Here is a 20,855-nt window from a genome sequence, read left to right as displayed (position 1 = left end):
TCTGAGGGTCGTAATGGGGGTACCTTTATGACAAAAAACGATAAAAAAAATCTTGCCAAATGACGCTAACAGTAATTTTTGGTGCATGACAATAAAATGTACATTTTCTTTATGACAATAAAAATATGGACTGATTTTGATGTTTCATGTTCTTTTTTTTCCCAAAATAACAGTAACCAATAATTATTTGAGAACTCTGACGAATCAGGATAAGGATATTTTGACGAAGCACAATAAAATTTTAACCAATATGATGCTAACGGTAGCTGAAAATGACTGTTTGAAGCCTGACGGTAAAAGGCATTCCTACCCTCATATCTGAGTATAACATATATCATTAATAAACTGCATATCATTTGTTAGATAGGATCTTAAGAACATTGACCTCACTGCACTACATAGTTTAACTTTCAGAAGTAGTGACAAAACCTGGAAAACAAAAAGAGCAAGCCAGTACCATAAGGATTTTGATAGCATTTCATGCAATCTTTACCCCAAAAAATACCTACCCGACTTGGGCAAAAATTTAGATAGGTAGCTACTTCATCTATGAATGTTTCTGCAACAAGCATTCCCTGTGGTCCACCAAAACCTCTGAATGCAGTATTTGACGGTATATTGGTCTTACACGTCCTGCCAACCGCTTTCAAATTGGCAATCTTATAGGCATTGTCTAAGTGATACAAACCTCGGTCTAATACCTTTGTCAAAAAGAATTGATATATGTTTGTATGATGGATAGTCTTGCAGAAAATTTCATATCTAGGCATTTTTGACTTCTATGATTCAATAGAAAATTAGATAGCAGCTTTTGCTTTGGATCCCTTTCAACAAATAGAAATAAAAATGAAAATGAAAATAAAAAAAAAACAAAAAAATAAATAAATAAAAATTAAAAAAATTAAAATTAAAATCAAAATTAAAATCAAATCAAAATTAAATTAAATCAAAATTAAACTCAAAATAATATAAAGGAAAAAAAAGCTCCAATACAAAAGATATACCAGTGAAGTCAATTATGCCTCTCCACTGTGAAAGTACTTGTACTTGTAAACACCAGTTTTCTTACAAATTCAAGGTTTAATGGGAAAAAAACTCTTGTTTTCTTTTTTTGATGAATGGAGAATGGAGAATTTGGTGGTTTTAGTAGACACAATTTTGACATTCACTATTAGTGGAAATGTTGGATATTCAATTTTGGTGGAAACAGAACAGTACAAGGTGAGTTTCTCACAAATAACAATTTCACAGTACCTGGGGTAAGTAATAAGATCTTAGTACCTTGGATTAGCTATAATATAAAAGTAAGAAGATGTGGTATGATTGCCAATTAATGAGACAACTCTCTGCAAGAGACCAAATAACACAGAAATTAACAACTATAAGTCACCGTACGGCCTTCAACATAGAGTACCTGAGGTTAGTAATAGGGTCATAGTACCTGAGGTTACTAATAAGGCCACATTACCTGAGGTAGGTAATAGGGTCATAGTACCCAAGGTTACTAATTAGGTCACAGTACCTCAGGTAAGTAATAGGGTCATAGTACCTGAGGTTACTAATAAGGTCACATTACCTATGGTAAGTAATAGGGTCATAGTACCCAAGGTTACTAATTAGGTCACAGTACCTTAGGTAAGTAATAGGGTCATAGTACCTGAGGTTACAAATAAGGTCACATTACCTAAGGTTAGTAATAAGGTTAAAGGAATTTTAAAATTTCTTTAATTGTGATGCTTATGTCAGTTGTAAAAAAATGGGTTTTACAGATTAATGTCATATAGCCAGGACTGTTTGGTGATAGGAGTAATACCACCATTGTTGTTCCCCTATTAGTCTTTGTTAAATTTCCACTTTTCAAAAAAATGTGCAGAATTTATCTTTGTTTCAAATAAAGAAAAACTTGGCATGAGTAAAGTTTTATCCTGTCCAGTACTACAGACACAAAATTTCACATAACATTTTATTGCATATAAGATAATAACCATCACTGGAAGTTAACCAATCAAATGTTCACCCCTTTTTTTCCTGTTTACAAGCTTTAGTAACCATGTAACCTCAAGTTTCCAAAATATTTTATAGAAACACTAAATAAAAAAAGAATGGTGCTTTCAAGATATATGTTTATGACTCAGAAATTTTTTACTGCAATGAAATGTAGGATTAATTTCCTACAACTGTCAAATTCAAGGGAATGTTTTTTTTTTGACTCTTTTTCGTATGCAACCAGATGTGACATACTATGATTTGGTGGTATTACACCTAAAGAAGACTTTTTTGTTAAATAAACTAAATGTGATTTTTTTCCTTTGCAATACTGGTTATTTCAAGCATAACTGTTAAGTTTTTTCCATAATCAATTCAATTGTTTGAGAAAAATCTAGTATAATGTAAGACGACGTCTACAGCGGTTCGAGCTAAATTTCTTCGAAAAATCCAAATCAAGCTGCATCATGATAGAATGTAGTGTGGACCAATAAATGATTAAATATTTATCTCATCTGCCTACAAACAGTTGAATATGATACAAAAATGACTCTAGGATGAAAAATACCACTAATGGACCTCTTTGTCTTCATTATAAGGTCCCTTTTGGTCCATTTATGCCTCTCATTTCCTCAAAATTTCAACTTTTTAGGCCAATAAATCCAAATATTAGGGTAACTTTCACACATTTATGCAAGAAATGTGATAATAAATGAGTGACTGAAGTATTCAAGCTGAATGAACTATCCATATAAAAGTTTACTGACTCCATGGAGGTTTCAATAAGTCCTTACGTAAAACTTAAATTCATGCTGCGCTCCACAGAGGGACATGAAATGCTTCCCTTTTAATGAATCATTTGTTGTTACTATTTCAAAAATAATTTCATTTACTTATAACTGTATATTTATTAAAGTATTACCTAGGAAAAAGTTTATATTACTAGTATAGCAAAATATAAGAAATAAGGAGAAAAAGTCAGAAAAAGCTCCCCAAAACACTGAGTATGGCTTGCTCTGTCTACTAAGGGAGCTACCATTTGATTTTTATAAGGGCTAGGATGAAAAATTTTGTCCTGCATTTTTTTTAGTTGTAATCTCTGTCCTGCCTTTTTATTTTTCACTCTATTCGGTCCTGCCTTTTTTTTTATTAGTTTATCCTGACTTTTTTTACATAAATTGTCATCCTGCCTTATTTTTTGCCACGTTGCTCATCCTCCCTTTTTTTTTTTAACTCAAAACTCCTGTCCTGCCTTTTTTTTCAAATTTCATCCTAGTCCCCCCATAAAAATCAAATGGTAGCTCCCAAATATTCATGGTATTTAAAAAGTCCTATTTCAAGGCAATTTTCTCTTAAAATGTGTCTACTTAAATGTTTAAAAATGCTATTTGTATATCTTAAGGCTGTTCAAATGAATTTGAATCCTAAATTTTACAGTGATGTTATTTACAGAGCCCGGAAATTAATTTATGATCCGGGTAAACTTATCAATCCTTAAAATAAACTTATTCTAAAAGGTTACCAATTCAACACTGTAATTAGATCTTTGAATATTGTTTTTATTGGTATAAATATTGATTTTATAATCAGTAAATTAAAACCATACTAAATAGTTTTGTTATACACATATGCACTTTAACGGTACTACAATCTGTCGATATCTTAATTTTGGCATTGCATAAGGTCATGTTTTTCTCTTGACTGTTAATGACGTCTTTACACTAAATCCATTGGATGTTGGATGTGTACTGATTGATATTTTAGTCTTAGATACATGATTTTTTTATTAGTTATTATAGGCTTTGAACTAGCTGTCAAAACTAAAACCTGCTGTAACAATCTTGATAGAAATAACAACTTACAAAAAACTGAATAACAAATAAGTTTTCAAAACGAGGAAAAAATAAGCTGTGGTGAAAGCATATTTTAATAGACTATAAAATGATTCATTTTAGCAGAGCTTAAATTTTGTGGTTTCTAGTGCATATCCTGATCGTGGGGTTATATTTTTGCTTTTAGTTGTCCATTATTCAAATCTTCCTCAAAGAACACATTCTTGGAAGGAGATATCTGCCGACTTTACAGGATCTACTTACCCTTCTGGAGCACTTTAATTATCACCCCAGGTTTTTGTTTGGGTCCGAGTTGCTCAGTCTTTAGTTTTCTAGGTTGTTTTTTGTAGACTATTGTTTGTCTTTTGGTCGTTTTTTGTTTTTCCCAAGGTATTGTCAGTTTGCCTTTCACTTATAAGTTTGAATATAAAACTCGGTGGATTGCAAAATTAGCAAAAATAAACCCCTGGCTAAAACTTTCCACTTTACAGTAATGAGTTAAAGATTGAGCTGTAAGCTGTAAGCTAAAGCCACACACTGTCTTCTGATACAATTTTACCTGCTCAGGTGTACAGTCAAGGAAACCAGACATTTCATCCATGAATGTTTCAGTAACCAGCATACTCTGAGTTGTTCCAAACCCTCGAAAAGCTGTATTTGATGGGATGTTAGTTTTACACACATAACCCATCAGTCTCACGTTCTCAATTTTGTAACAATTATCAAACACCAATAAGGCCTGTTCAAGCACCTATAGCAAAAAAGAGATAAGCGTAACACCTTACTCTTTAATCGCTAACCAAATTGGGGAAAGTTGGGATGGTCTTTTCTCATAAAGTGTTAGTGATTGAGCTGTAAGCTGAAGCCATTTCTGTCTTCTGCTACACTTTACCTGTTCAGGCGTTCGGTCAAGGAAATCAGACATTTCATCTATGAATGTTTCAGTAACCAGCATACTCTGAGTTGTTCCAAACCCTCAGAAAGCTGTATTTGATGAGATGTTGGTTTTACACACACAACCCATCAGTCTGAAGCTCTCAATTTTGTAACAATCATGAAATAATACTGTAAACCAACATATTTTCGCGGATACTTAATTTCGCTTATAGCCCTTTCTAAACCATTTCTCGGCGATTTAATTTTGCGATTGTAAAATTTACTTGATGAAGATAAAAAAGGAAAAATTCAAGTTTTACATATTCATGTTATTTTTCTACTCACAAAAAGTCGCGAAAAATAAATCGCTCGCTAAAATAAGTTGGTTTACAGTATATCAATAAAGAGATTCGATTAACACCTAACTCTTTGATCACTAACCAAATCAGGGAAAGTTGTTTCCGTTGGGATGGTCTTTTCTAATACTGTGGATCCATTGTTAATCCTGGGGTATTATTATTTTGTGGATTTTGTGGGTAAACATAGTAAAGTTAATTATGAGAAAATATAAACTTTCTTTCAGCTTGTATTAAAAATTTGGTTAAACCATGAAATTGAGTATCAACAAAAATGTCTTTTTTTTTATCCACAAAAACTGGTACCTAAAAGAGTAAATGAATCCATTGTAAAAGATGAAGGAACCAGCAATTTTTTAACTAAAAAAGCATTACAAAAATCAAGTGATCAAGCTCCAGAATATATACTATGCAAGTGATGGGAAAATAGACATAAAAATGACAAAGCTATGACACTGGTAGAAGGAATATTCTGATTAAATAAAGGAAAGCAACTCTAGCTTAATCAAAAACATTTATCAGGATTTCCATCACTTTACCGAATCTGGATTTAGATGAAGAAACGTAGAAACTTCGTCCATTAGAGTTTCCATAACCAGCATACCCTGAGGTCCTCCAAATCCTCGGAAAGCAGTATTAGATGCAATGTTAGTTTTACAAGCATAGCCAAGAAGTCCAAGGTTCTCTATTTTGTAGCAATAATCAAATAGTAGTAAACATTTTTCAATCACCTGTATTTATACAGAAAATAGTTAAAAAAAGAATACATAACCTGCAAAGAATACTTTCTATATTTACAAAAATTTGACTGTGAAATCATTATTTGTGAGATATCCTAATTTCGAATTATAACTACGTCCTGTAATAACACAGCTAATTCATGATAACATTCCTGCATGAAAATTAAAGTTAACTGTTTAAATATCAGCCATGGGGAGCAAAAAAAAAACCAGATCAATATAATATTGTTAAGCAATATACGTTTGGGATTTGCAAACTGTCTTATCATGCAGAATTTAAAGGTGAGTAGACTAACAATTTTGAAATGAAAACTAGAGGCTCCCAAGAGCCTGTGTCGCTCACCTGATTCTACTTTGGTTTTGGAAATCACGTAAAAATAGATTAAAATCAAAACAGATACCCTAATAATGATTGAGGCCAAATTTGGCTTAATATTGGCCCCGTAATTTAATCAAAAGAAGAAGACTTTTGTAAAGTTTACAGAAATTACCAATAAATTCATTGAAATTATAGAAAATGACTTTATAAGGACAATGACAAATCAGCTACAAAGTAACAACACTTGGTCAGCACCTCAAAAGAAACATTCATACCATGTTTGGTTTCAATCCATTAAGCGGTTTTCTAGAAGGAGACATTTGTATATATTTCACATAGGGTCCTTTGTTAAACTAAGTCCCCCGTTGGCAACCATCTTGGTTGATGGATTTACTACAAAGTAACAACACTTGGTCAGCACATCATTAGGAACATCCATGCCATGTTTTATTTCATTCCATTTAGTAGTTCTCTAAAAGAAGACATTTGTATGTATTTCCCACAGGGTCCTATGTTAAACTTAATCCCTCTCTGGTGGCCATCTTGGATGATGGATCGGTTTCAAAGTAACAACACTTGATCAGCACCTCATAAGGAACATTCATGTCATGTTTGGTTTCATTCCATTCAGTGGTTCTCTAAAAGAAAACATTTGTATGTATTTTCCATAGGGTCCTATGTTAAACTAAGTCCCTGCTGGCGGCCATCTTGGATGATTGATCGACACTTGGTCAGCACCTAATAAGGAACATTCATGCCATGTTTTATTTCATTCCATTTAGTGGTTCTATAAAAGAAGACATTTGTATGTATTTCCCATAGGGTCCTATGTTAAACTAAGTCCCTTTCTGGCGGCCATCTTGGATGATGGATCAGCTTCAAAGTAACAACACCTGGTCAGCACCTCATAAGGAACATTCATGACATGTTTGGTTTCATTCCATTCAGTGATTCTCTAAAAGAAGACATTTGTATGTATTGTCCATAGGGTCCTATGTTAAACGAAGTCCCCCGCTGGCGGCCATCTTAGATGATGGATCAGCTACAAAGTAACAACACTTGGTCAGCACCTCATAAGGAACATTCATGCCATGTTTGGTTTCATTCCATTCAGTGGTTCTCTAGAAGATGTTCAAAATGTAAAAAGTTACCAACGACGACAGACGACGACGACAACGGACAACGATGGACGCCAGGTGAGCTTAAAGTAATTGTTTTACATCCTTTAACAATTATTCAAAATACTGTAAACCAACTTACTTTCACCGATACCTTTTTCCATGCTTTAAGCCTTTTTCAGCTGATTTTGCAGCAATTTATATTCACAATTTTTCAAACTTTGTTCATATATTCATTTAAGAGAAGATCAAAGTTTGGCATATTCATGACTACCGTTATTTATATCCTTGTTATTTTCTAGTTGTGAGTAGAAATAAATTTTTGGAGAATATAAGTTCGTTTACAATTTTTTTCATGATCAGAAATAACGATTTTGAATAAAAACTATCGAAACCATTTCACTATCTATACAGTAACAGATCAGGAAAATTTCAACATTTCTATCTTTCCATCCTGGGCCACACTTTTGTCCCCTCATATACATCCCCTAATATTTACCCTCAGATTTAAAAAAAAAAATGTTGAATACAAAAAGCTTGACTAATTAATATCATCAGAGTGAGTGATGTGAGAAAGGGGAGGAGGGGAGGGGGTGAGTGTGAATGAAGGTGGTCAATTTTGTCATGTCTGAAAGGGCCCTGTGATTAGGAAATAAAGAATGTGAATTTTACTTATTTTTCCAAAGTATGATGACAAAAAAAAGACATTGTTACTACTACTAGCACTGGGATTTATCTATAAGTTGTGTGCCCTTTTTCTACCTTTGGCTGATAAATATCACTTAATCAACCTGAGCTGTATGCTGTGTGTCTCTTATCAATTCCTACACTAAATGATGGATGCTTGTAATTTTTCAAACACGACCAATCAGAATCAAGGTTATATAGATCATAATATATTAAAATAAATGAAGAAAAAAACAAATGCATACAAGAATAAGTACTTTCACAGTGTGTTTGTTTATAAAGACATACTAATATATGTAAAATATACAATTATACGCATACACAATTTAAAACACATATTTATATGCATACACATTCTGACACTGGACTCAGACTTCTTTTAAACTGAGTTTTATTGTGTGTATTGCTGTGTGTTTGTTTTTTCTACATTGGCTAGAGGTATAGGGGGAGGGTTGAGACCCCACAAAACATGTTTAACCCCGCTGCATTTTTGTACCTGTTCCAAGTCAGGAGCCTCTGGCCTTTGTTAGTCTTGTATGATTTTTAATTTTAGTTCATTTTGGAGATTAGTATGACGTCCATTATCACTGAACTAGTACACATTTTTATTTAGGGGCCAGCTGAAGCACGCCTCCGGGGGTGCGGGATTTTCTCCCTGTGTTGAAGACCCATTGGTGGCCTTCGGCTGTTTTCTGCTTTTTGGTCGGGTTGTTGTCTCTTTGACACATTTCCCATTTCCATTCTCAATTTTACAATTTAAAATACTCATTTATATGCATACACAATTTAAAATACATATTTACATGCATACAAATTACTTTGCTCTCGTCACCTTTTAAAATAAATTAAAAGAAGGTATCAGGGCACAATATACCTCCATAAATCTGAAAATTATAAAATGTCAGAAATCTTTCAATGGTTAATAATCAGAAAACATTAGGACTATTCCAAAAGTGACAAAAACTGTGGGGGTCACAGGTCACAGGTCACCATGATTAGGAATCACTACAGCTTTATAAAGAATGGAGGTCCAACAAGTTAAAGTTTCAGCACCATTCGAGATTTTTTCTTTCAATTTTGACTTTCTCAGTTCTTAAACATTGGTCATGGGTCATTTACAAATGAACGTCCATTTGATGTATGCAAAATTACTGAAGAGCATTAGAAAAACACATTTACTGAAAAAATTAATTGTGTAAAGTTTATTCATATCAAAATTGGACGACTTTTTGAATTTTCTAACTGTAGTTATCCCTGCAATTATATAAATTATGTACATAGAGGGGTATATCTAAACACACAACATTTGAAACATAACCCAAACATGGACTTTATTGGGCAACATTGTTCCTTTGACTCTGACATACTCTGTAATAGTGACGGCAGACATGATCCAATCAAAAGTGACATTACATATCATATAGTAGACATATTCTCCACATTCTGTAAGTATGTGCCTGTCCAAAGTCAGGAGCTTGTAATTCAGTGGTTGTCGTTTGTTGCTGTGCTCCATATTTGTTTTTCGTTCATTTTTTTGTACATAAATTAGGCCATGGCGTTGTTAGTTTATCTCCACTTTATTAGTTTGAATGTCACCTTGGTATTTTCTCCCTATTTTTAAATGTTATATACATAAAAATAAGAAGATGTGGTATGATTACCAATGAGACAACTCTCCATTAGAGACCAAATGACACAGAATAAATAGTATATTAGATACTTACAGCTTCGGATAAATCATATGTACAACCAGCATTGTTATACAGGTTCACTTCTGCAGCAACAACTTTACCTTCCTTTGTAAATCCAACCTGAAATCAAATTGTTATACTGATCAATCTTGGCAGGCAAAACCTTCCCTTTTGGGGTAACATAAACTCAAATCAAATTGTGATATACAGATAAATCTCCTTGGGTAAAACCTTCCCTTCGAGGGTTAATAAAATAATACTGATAAAAATCTTTGGGCAAAACTTTCCATTTTAGGGTTAATAAAAACTCAAATCAAATTGTGATATAAAGATAAATCTCTTCAGACAAAACCTTAACTTTTGGGGTAATAAAAACTCAAATCAAATTGTGATACATGTATACAGATAAATCTCTGCAGTAAATAATTTTCTCTCTAAATCCAAATCAGTTTCTTTAAAGTGTCATTGCCTAGCTGTTTCATTTATTGACGCTGGTATAGATTTGATGTAAGACCATAAATCCTAAGGGATGAAGATGTATACAGCTGACAGAGAATCTATATCATGGCTAATACAGAATCAGCCAGTTCATAATTCCCTTACTAAATGATTCTTAGTTATCTAGTCAACATTTTGCAAATGGCTAAAATCATGTATGAGCCTGTCTTTTTGCATAATGCATTGCTTACATATAATCTCATACATTGTATTAACAAGAGTGCACACGCTGAAATGTCTCGCCTTCTTTACTAATCATTGATATTATGTTGATAGTCCTAAATATAAAGCTTTATTACAACTGTCACATAAACTTAACATTTTCCAAGTAAACTAAACATTGACCAATGAACCATGAAAATGAGGTCAAGGTCAGATGAACCATGCTAGGCAGGCATGTACAGCTAACAATTCTTCCATACAACAAATATAGTTGACCTATTGCTTATAGTTTAAGAAAAACAGACCAAAACACAATAACTTAACACTGATCAATGAACCTTGAAAATGAGGTCAAGGTCAAATAAAACCTGTGTGACTGACATATAGATCATAAAATATTTCCATACACCAAATATAGTTGAACTATTGCATATAGTATTAGAAAAAAAGACCAAAACTCAAAAACTTAACTTTGACCACTGAACCATGAAAATGAGGTCAAGGTCAGATGACACCTGCCAGCTAGACATGTAAACCTTACAATCATTCCATACACCAAATATAGTAGACATATTGCATACAGTATAAGAAAAACAGACCAAAACACAAAAACTTAACTATAACCACTGAACCATGAAAATGAGGTCAAGGTCAAATAAAACCTGCATGACTGACATACAGATCATAAAATATTTCCATACACCAAATATAGTTGAACTATTGCATATAGTATTAGAAAAAAAGACCAAAACTCAAAAACTTAACTTTGACCACTGAACCATGAAAATGAGGTCAAGGTCAGATGACACCTGCCCACTAGACATGTACACCTTACAATCATTCCATACACCAAATATAGTAGACCTATTGCATACAGTATAAGAAAAACAGACCAAAACACAAAAACTAAACTATATCCACTGAACCATGAAAATGAGGTCAAGGTCAGATGACACCTGCCAGTTGGACATGTACACCTTACAGTCCTCCCATACACCGAATATACTAGACCTATTGCTTATAGTATCTGAGATATGGACTTGACCACCAAAACTTAACCTTGTTCACTGATCCATGAAATGAGGTCGAGGTCAAGTGAAAACTGTCTGACGGGCATGAGGACCTTGCAAGGTACGCACATACCAAATATAGTTATCCTATTACTTATAATAAGAGAGAATTTAACATTACAAAAAATCTGAACTTTTTTTTCAAGTAGTCACTGAACCATGAAAATGAGGTCAAGGACATTGGACATGTGACTGACGGAAACTTCGTAACATGAGGCATCCATATACAAAGTATGAAGCATCCAGCTCTTCCACCTTCTAAAATATAAAGCTTTTAAGAAGTTAGCTAACGCTGCCGCCGCCGCCGCCACCGGATCACTATCCCTATGTCGAGCTTTCTGCGACAAAAGTCGCAGGCTCGACAAAAAAACAACATCTGGAACATCTTAGCTATAGATTACAACTTAATAATACTGTAAACCAACTTATTTCTGCTGATAATTTATATCGCCATTAACCCTTTCTAGCCCATTTCACGGTTTGATTTCAAGATTCTCAAATTAACTTGATGTAATTAAATATGGAAAATTCCTAGTTCTACATATTCGGGAGGATTTATATTTGCGTTATTTTTCTACATGCGAAAGTACCGAAAAATAAATTGCTTTTAAAAATTAGTTGGTTTACAGTAAGCAAATTTGGCACCAGAATAACGGAAAAATTCTTTCAATGAACACTGTGGCATTTGTATGTAAATAATAATTTTTGGGGTGAATTGAAATTGACATTCACCTTTCTCACCCACAAGGTTCATACTATCACACAGGAAAAGTCCAGGATATCATATCCCTTTACAAAAGTCAACCTTGGGTAATGATATAATAGATTGATTGGTTGGTTGGTGATTTCTTTAAGCCGCATCAGCACAAAAAGACTATATCGCGGCGAGAGAGCGAATTCAAATATTTGAACAAAAGACAGTTTTTAAAATTTGAACAAAAGGTCTTTCAATTTACTAAAACTTTAGATTAAAGTAAAATTATCATTTGTACATATACAATTCACAAATAATAGGTGATTCTCTTATAAACTGAAATACCTTATATTGTCCTAGGAATGGATGTCTGGTACCTGATATCAACATACCTTATATTGTCCTAAGAATGGATGTCTGGTACCTGATATCAACATACCTTATATTGTCCTAGGAATGGATGTCTGGTCCCTGATATCAACATACCTTATATTGTCCTAAGAATGGATGTCTGGTACCTGATATCAACATACCTTACATTGTCCTAAGAATGGATGTCTGGTACCTGATATCAACATACCTTATATTGTCCTAGGAATGGATGTCTGGTCCCTGATATCAACATACCTTATATTGTCCTAAGAATGGATGTCTGGTACCTGATATCAACATACCTTATATTGTCCTAAGAATGGATGTCTGGTACCTGATATCAACATACCTTATATTGTCCTAGGAATGGATGTCTGGTCCCTGATATCAACATACCTTATATTGTCCTAGGAATGGATGTCTGGTACCTGATATCAACATACCTTATATTGTCCTAGGAATGGATGTCTGGTACCTGATATCAACATACCTTATATTGTCCTAGGAATGGATGCCTGGTCCCTGATATCAACATACCTTATATTGTCCTAGGAATGGATGTCTGGTACCTAATATCAACATACCTTATATTGTCCTAGGAATGGATGTCTGGTCCCTGATATCAACATACCTTATATTGTCCTAGGAATGGATGTCTGGTCCCTGATATCAACATACCTTATATTGTCCTAGGAATGGATGTCTGGTACCTGTTATCAACATATCCTCATCTCTGTCTAACATACAACGCACTGGTTTTTTTAGCCTGTAAAATATGTTATTGAATGTTTACTAATAGGTCACCCAATATAATAAAAGACAAGCAATCTCTATACGAAAAATATATCAATGCTACATTTGAACTTGCAATCAATGTAAAAAAAAAAGAAAAATGTGTCTATGTGACACAGATGATGCCCCCGCTTGCATATAAACTTATAAAGGGACATAAATAGAGAACTGTAAAAGTAACTTGATCTGTGTTTTATAGTAATAAGCATTGTGTATAAGTTTCTTAATATTTGGTTGAGGCGAACTAAAGTTAGAGAACAGAAACCAATTTTGGAAGTACGTATGGACGGACAAGGGTAACACTTAAGGCCCCCTCTGCCAAGGTGGGGCCATGAAAATGAAGGTATTCATGAATGCTTAATGTAAGTAAGGTATTGTAGAGTTACTGTAATCTTTTTCTTCACCTACACATAAGGTATTTATCATATATGTACAGTCACTGTGGCATTCTCCTCTAAAAACAAAATATTATGGTTTCCCAACCAGCTTGCCATATCATTGTAATACTTATAAAAGATAAAGTATAAATGCCTAAGATGCATAGTTAATTACTAAAATGACAAAACAAAAAACAGAAATAGTTTTTGTTGCTTCTTTTCTTCTAAAAGTCATAATTAAAGCTTATAAAAAAATTTTGATTATGACTTATTACATAGCCTTGTTTATGACTTATTACATAGCCTTGTTTATGACTTATTAATTACAAAACCTTGATTATGACTTATTTATTACAAAGCCTTGTTTATGACTTATTACATAGCCTTGTTTATGACTTATTAATTACAAAGCCTTGATTATGACTTATTTATTGCAAAGCCTTGTTTATTACTTATTACAAAGCCTTGTTTAAGACTTATTTATTACAAAGCCTTGTTTAAGACTTATTTGTTACAAAGCCTTGTTTATGACTTATAACATAGCCTTGTTTATGACTTATTAATTACAAAGCCTTGATTATGACTTATTTATTACAAAGCCTTGTTTATGTCTTATTACAAAGCCTTGTTTAAGACTTATTTATTACAAAGCCTTGTTTATGACTTATTTATTACAAAGCCTTGTTTATGACTTACTTATTACATAGCCTTGTGTATGACTTATTTATTACAAAGCATTGTATATTACTTATTGATTACAAAGCCTTGTTTATGACTTATTTATTACAAAGCCTTGTTTATGACTTATTTATTACAAAAGCATTGTATATTACTTATTTATTACAAAGCCTTGTTTATGACTTATTACATAGCCTTGTTTATGAATTATTAATTACAAAGCATTGTATATTACTTATTTATTACAAAGCCTTGTTTATGACTTATTACATAGCCTTGTTTATGAATTATTAATTACAAAGCATTGTATATTACTTATTTATTACAAAGCCTTGTTTATGATTTATTACATAGCCTTGTTTATGACTTATTAATTACAAAGCCTTGATTATGACTTATTTATTACAAAGCCTTGTTTACGACTTATTTATTACAAAGCCTTGTTTATGACTTATTTATTACAAAGCCTTGTTTATGACTTATTTATTACAAAGTCTTGTTTATGACTTATTAATTACAAAGCCTTGATTATGACTTATTTATTACAAAGCCTTGTTTATGACTTATTACATAGCCTTGTTTATGACTTATTAATTACAAAGCCTTCATTATGACTTATTTATTACAAAGCCTTGTTTATGACTTATTTATTACAAAGCCTTGTTTAAGACTTATTTATTACAAAGCCTTGTTTAAGACTTATTTATTACAAAGCCTTGTTTATGACTTATTTATTACAAAGCCTTGTTTGTGACTTCTTTGTTACAAAGCCTTGATTATGACTTATTTATTACAAAGCCTTGTTTATGACTTATTTATTACAAAGCCTTGTTTATGACTTATTTATTACAAAGCATTGTATATTACTTATTTATTACAAAGCCTTGTTTATGACTTATTACATAGCCTTGTTTATGAATTATTAATTACAAAGCATTGTTTACGACTTATTTATTACAAAGCCTTGTTTACGACTTATTTATTACAAAGCTTTGTTTATGACTTATTTATTACAAAGCCTTGTTTATGACTTATTTATTACAAAGTCTTGTTTATGACTTATTAATTACAAAGCCTTGATTATGACTTATTTATTACAAAGCCTTGTTTATGACTTATTACATAGCCTTGTTTATGACTTATTAATTACAAAGCCTTGATTATGACTTATTTATTACAAAGCCTTGTTTATGACTTATTTATTACAAAGTCTTGTTTATGACTTATTAATTACAAAGCCTTGATTATGACTTATTTATTACAAAGCCTTGTTTATGACTTATTACATAGCCTTGTTTATGAATTATTAATTACAAAGCATTGTATATTACTTATTTATTACAAAGCCTTGTTTGTGACTTATTTGTTACAAAGCCTTGATTATGACTTATTTATTACAAAGCCTTGTTTAAGACTTATTTATTACAAAGCCTTGTTTAAGACTTATTTATTACAAAGCCTTGTTTATGACTTATTTATTACAAAGCATTGTATATTACTTATTTATTACAAAGCCTTGTTTATGACTTATTTGTTACAAAGCCTTGTTTATGACTTATTTATTACAAAGCATTGTTTATGACTTATTCATTACAAAGCCTTGTTTATGACTTATTTATTACAAAGCCTTGTTTATGACATATTTATAATAACTTCTTGTTTATTTTGTTTTATACTGAGGCTTTATATATTATACTAGAGGCTTACTTTGTCAACTTTACGTATTTTACTCCTTTTGGAGTTCATGCGATTTTCATTTGTGAAATTTGAACGTCAATATTACTGTTACCTCTAATTATATGATGATAAAACTTACTTATAAGCTGCTAAAGCCACGGGTGTTGTCAGGCAGATTGATCTGGTTTCTTTACCTCCAAATCCTCCACCTATAATGTAACCAGTTATATGAATATTATCTTAAAACATATCACATAAAATTATTATCTCCCCTTTTATAATCATCTGTCTCATCAGTCTGATGAGTATTTTTAATAATCTATTTGCTCTCTCTTTCTCTTTTTATTTCATTTTTGAAGGAAAAGGGTGATTTTAGGAAAACTATTAGGATGAAAGTATCCTTAAAGTTTTCACCAAAGTGCCTGATATGGATAAAAACCAACAGAAATTGTAAATATAATATTGACCTAATCTTTTGCCTACAGAAATTAATTTAGTAGTATTATTGTACTGATCTGAAGTTGCAGTCTTGAAAATGTTAAAAGCATAACATCTGGTTTGGTGCATGTATGATACAGAAATATACTAACCTAATCTTTTGACTCTAACAAGGATTTTATTTGCAGCTACACCTAAGGTCTCAGCAACTACCAACTGTAAAAAAAAAAGCAACTATAATATGAACAAAGGCTGCAAGAAGCTCCATTATACATATTTCATTTTTTTAAAGTATATAAATTATCACTGTTGATATAAATTATTAATATATTTACACTAGAGATGTTTTGTTCAAAAATTGTTCCCTTTTAATTCCAGTCAAATACCTTGCATCTTATATCTTATTTATGCCTGCTTTACTGTTCATTTTTCAATTTTATGTTGAAAGTTGTTAAGATGTTCCTGGTTATACTACAGGTTGAACATAGATTTTACCTAATAAAGATCCATGAAAATAAGGTCAAAGTCAGATGAACCCTCCTAGACAGTCTTCTTCACCTTACAACCAGGCTAATGAAATATGTACACCAAAAAGTCATCATAGTACACAAAAAAAATAGTAACCTTTTGCTTAAAATATCTGAGAAACAGACTTTTCCACAAAAGATTAACGTTGTCAAATTTAAATGTACCTATGAAATAGAGGTCAAGGTCAGACGAACCCTGCCAGACAGACATGTAAACCTATCAACAAGGCAAGTGAACTATCAATATTAAAAAGCCCTGGGCTAGTTAGGTTTGTAAAATATATCTTAATCCCTAAAAAATTATGCATTAAACAAAATACAGATCCTATCTACCTGTGTTTCTGTTGGGTTTTGTGTAGAAACAAATAACTCCATTTCCCCGTCTTCATTCTTAGGTACAGCCAGGGTAGCATTTGTCTCCAGATAAAAGTGTTCCTGTCCCCCTACGTGTACCTCTCCTTCTATCACATGATCTGCTTGTTCAAATCCTTTCACAGTGTCTCCACAATTAACAGTTTTAGATTCAGTCCAGTAAGAATTTTTGGCAATAGCTTCCTGCAATTTAAAATATATATATATAATCCAGATATGGTGTACAAATTTTTGCACCTCATGTTTGCGGTATACCATCTTTTCCGCAAGTTTATTGTTTTCTGTTTGGTAATAAATTAATAATAAGATCTATTTTGTTACATCTTGTGATCCCTTTATTTGGCAATCGCCAATGGCAGTCAGCAGGGTTTAAGAACATCAGTTGTTCGACCTGCTAGTCAAATACGTTTTGTTAAAATATACTTTTTCACTCATTTGGTCTTTTGGAAAATGTTGTTTGTGCTGTATTTAGACCACTTTACCAAGAAATTTGTTTTGCATGCACACGTATAAAAATTGCGGTATTTATCCAACGCAATCATAGGTTTGAACGTTGTTTTCAATTTAGACTTGTTTATATTTTTTCGTTTGGGCTTGTATTATATTTGCCTTCGGGTTTATATGATCCGTTCATCCTATTTTGACTTTTTCAAAATTCAAGAGTCTATCCTAAATTGAGGTAAATTATATGGCCTTCCAAATACTGTTTCGATTCCTAACATCACTGAAGAGACATTAATTGTCGAAATCCTGATATGGTGTACAAATTTTTGCACCTCATGTTTGCGGTATACCATCTTTTCCGCAAGTTTATTGTTTTCTGTTTGGTAATAAATTAATAATAAGATCTATTTTGTTACATCTTGTGATCCGTTTATTTGGCAATCGCCAATGGCAGTCAGCAGGGTTTAAGAACATCAGTTGTTCGACCTGCTAGTCAAATGCGTTTTGTTAAAATATACTTTTTCACTCATTTGGTCTTTTGGAAAATGTTGTTTGTGCTGTATTTAGACCCCTCTACCAAGAAATTTGTTTTGCATGCACATGTATAAAAATTGCGGTATTTATCCAACGCAATCATAGGTTTGAACGTTGTTTTCAATTTAGACTTGTATATATATATATATATATATATATAAGTCTAGAGATTTGCACAACGATACTAATATAAGATGGTATTATACGAAGATGTTGTTAACAATACTGTATTGTTAAAATAATTGACACCGAAGAAGGCTATTTGTTAAGCCGAAATATTTGTCAACACGATTTATTAACAACATCTTCGTATAATACCATCTTATATTAGTATCGTTGTGCAAATCTCTAGACTTATATAATTTTTTTCCTTATCTGCACAGTATAGTCTATTCTAGACGATCCGGTACATAGTAAATTTGCTGGTTGGTCCTTTTTATAGACTTCTATATATATATATATATATATATATATATATATCAAATTTTCTCAACTTTTGTACCTTTTTTAAAATAATTATTATATTATATTATAATATTATGGAATTCAAGATGTAAACAAATGAATTAAAAATTATAAGAATTAATTTTCCCTGATATAAAACTGAATAAAGAAACCAATTGTTTTTAAGGTGTAAAGATTGGTTTTTAATCTAACAGTGGATTGTACAAATTTGGGTTCTTTGGAACATATGTAGTGGTGATGTACAAAGTGTTAACATTATTCAAATGAGTTAAATGAATATAGTTCCTTTAAGAATTTCACATTAGGTGGGGGCAGGCTCAGTTTATAAAGTTTGGTACAGATGTACGACTGTATTTAAAAAAATGCTCTTTTTCATATATTGAAGTTTTGCAAAAAATCCTTACATATAACAAAAACAATGGCCAATAGAAGACTTACCTCATTTTCATGTTAAGCGAACCATAAAATCAGGGTTAAAACCATAATTAAGCATAAATTTTGAAAAGTTAACATCATAATGAGTATGTGTACTTAGTTTCAAGATGTTGTGACCACAAGTTCATGGTAAACTACCTTAAACAAAAAACTTCCACCTGATATGGCACAGACTGAATTTCAGACATTCGTGTATATCTTCATACAGGATCCTCCCCAGCAGTATTTCACACTATACATACAATTAGCAAATCAAAGTGCTTGTAAGCATTGAAAGGTAAAGATTGCTTTTAATTTATCAGTGGGAAGTAAAATTAAACATTGCATTGTATAAAGCATCAACTACTATTATGGACAAAGGAAGATAACTCCAATTTTAAAGATTAAAACGAGATCATTGATATTTTAAAAACAGATATTAGATTCCTGCACCTTGCACAAGTTATGTGATTTTTCTTGACAAGTATAACATCATTTTGTAACTTTAATATCTGAGCATATATTTCATTGATAAAGATCTAGAAATGTTCATGGATTGGATGTTTAAAATGTTATGATCAATGAACTATATTTTGTGTATCTCAAAAGTAGTGATAAACCTTGGAACATTTAGATATCCAGTACCATAGGGTTTTGATTGCATTCTTTACCAAAAAATGTCTTACCTTAATGGTTATTATACTGTCAAGTTTTTCATATTCAATATGGACAGCTTTAGCAGCAGCCTGGGCGTGAGCTTGTGTATCGGCTACTACAGCTCCAATTATATGTCCAATACACAACACCTACAAACAGACAATATTGACACAATTATATCAAACATTTATATCTAATCAATAAAAAAAAGCAAATAACTTGGGTTTTGGGGGGGAGGGAGATAATTACACATGCACAGCACAACAATCTATACAATAAAGGGAGATAACCATATATCAAAAAAATATTGATTTTATTGCTGTTCTTCATCACGACAGTTTTGTGAATTTATAAATTTGTTTAAAAAGTAATAAATAGTTTTCTACAAATACTTACCCTTTTACACAATAAATACAAGGTAACAAATTCAAGAGTAGGGTAATATAAGAATGAGAATAGGGGTAAACGTTCATGAGATAAAAATCACATGACTTATTGCAAAGAAAAGTTGATTTTAAATACAAATAAAGAGATGTGATTGTAATGAGACAACTATCCATAGACCATAGGAGAACGATTTGAACAATCTCAATTATGTATTTGCATCTTCTTTGTTACTAAAAACTCTTCAATGATGAGCTAAGGAACTCAACACACACTATTAAGCATGATCAATGCTTGTTTTATATTTCATAAAAGGTAATACTGTGAATTTAGAAATTTTTGCAATATTATCATTATGGGGGAAATGCAACAGTGCAACAGGCATGGTTTTACAAATCATAAAAACTCAAATTTTAAATTTGACAGCATGCAACATTTCCTGAAAAAGCAAAAACTAATCTCACTTGATTGTTGATTTTGTTCAACAATTGCAATAATAAATATGGGTACACATAAACATTTCTTAATTTACATGATATGTGTGAGAATCATCAATAAATAACATAGATTTACAGAATTTCTCACATTTACTAATGATTTTACATTCTAAGAATTTGTCATAAATTATATCTCGGCATAAATTCACCACACTCATAAATGATATCCACTGCTTATAATGAAGAATTTTGTTAGAA

The 20,855-nt window shown here is 31.9% G+C and overlaps 1 protein-coding gene across 3 annotated transcripts in view; it reads right to left on the bottom strand.

Moving 5' to 3' along the window:
• The window catches only part of LOC127699183 (xanthine dehydrogenase/oxidase-like), a 92,739-nt gene that overhangs the window by 26,402 nt on the left and 45,482 nt on the right, over positions 1-20,855 (bottom strand). For 2 of the 3 annotated variants that reach the window (XM_052202933.1, XM_052202935.1), the window contains 7 exons: positions 19,806-19,925; positions 17,224-17,445; positions 16,516-16,579; positions 16,065-16,134; positions 13,080-13,167; positions 9,639-9,725; positions 510-701 (listed from right to left, as the gene is read on the bottom strand). In XM_052202933.1, the coding sequence (XP_052058893.1) occupies positions 510-701; positions 9,639-9,725; positions 13,080-13,167; positions 16,065-16,134; positions 16,516-16,579; positions 17,224-17,445; positions 19,806-19,925 (843 nt within the window). Of the gene's footprint in view, positions 1-509; positions 702-4,377; positions 4,570-9,638; positions 9,726-13,079; positions 13,168-16,064; positions 16,135-16,515; positions 16,580-17,223; positions 17,446-19,805; positions 19,926-20,855 lie in introns of all 3 variants that reach the window. The other variant, XM_052202934.1, reaches the window with a different exon arrangement.

Source organism: Mytilus californianus, unplaced genomic scaffold (assembly GCF_021869535.1).
Source record: "Mytilus californianus isolate M0D057914Y unplaced genomic scaffold, xbMytCali1.0.p SCAF_4, whole genome shotgun sequence".
NCBI classification, from domain to species: Eukaryota; Metazoa; Mollusca; class Bivalvia; order Mytilida; family Mytilidae; genus Mytilus; species Mytilus californianus.
The sequence above is the reverse complement of the archived record's forward strand: the minus strand, read 5'-3'. Positions and strand labels throughout refer to the sequence as shown.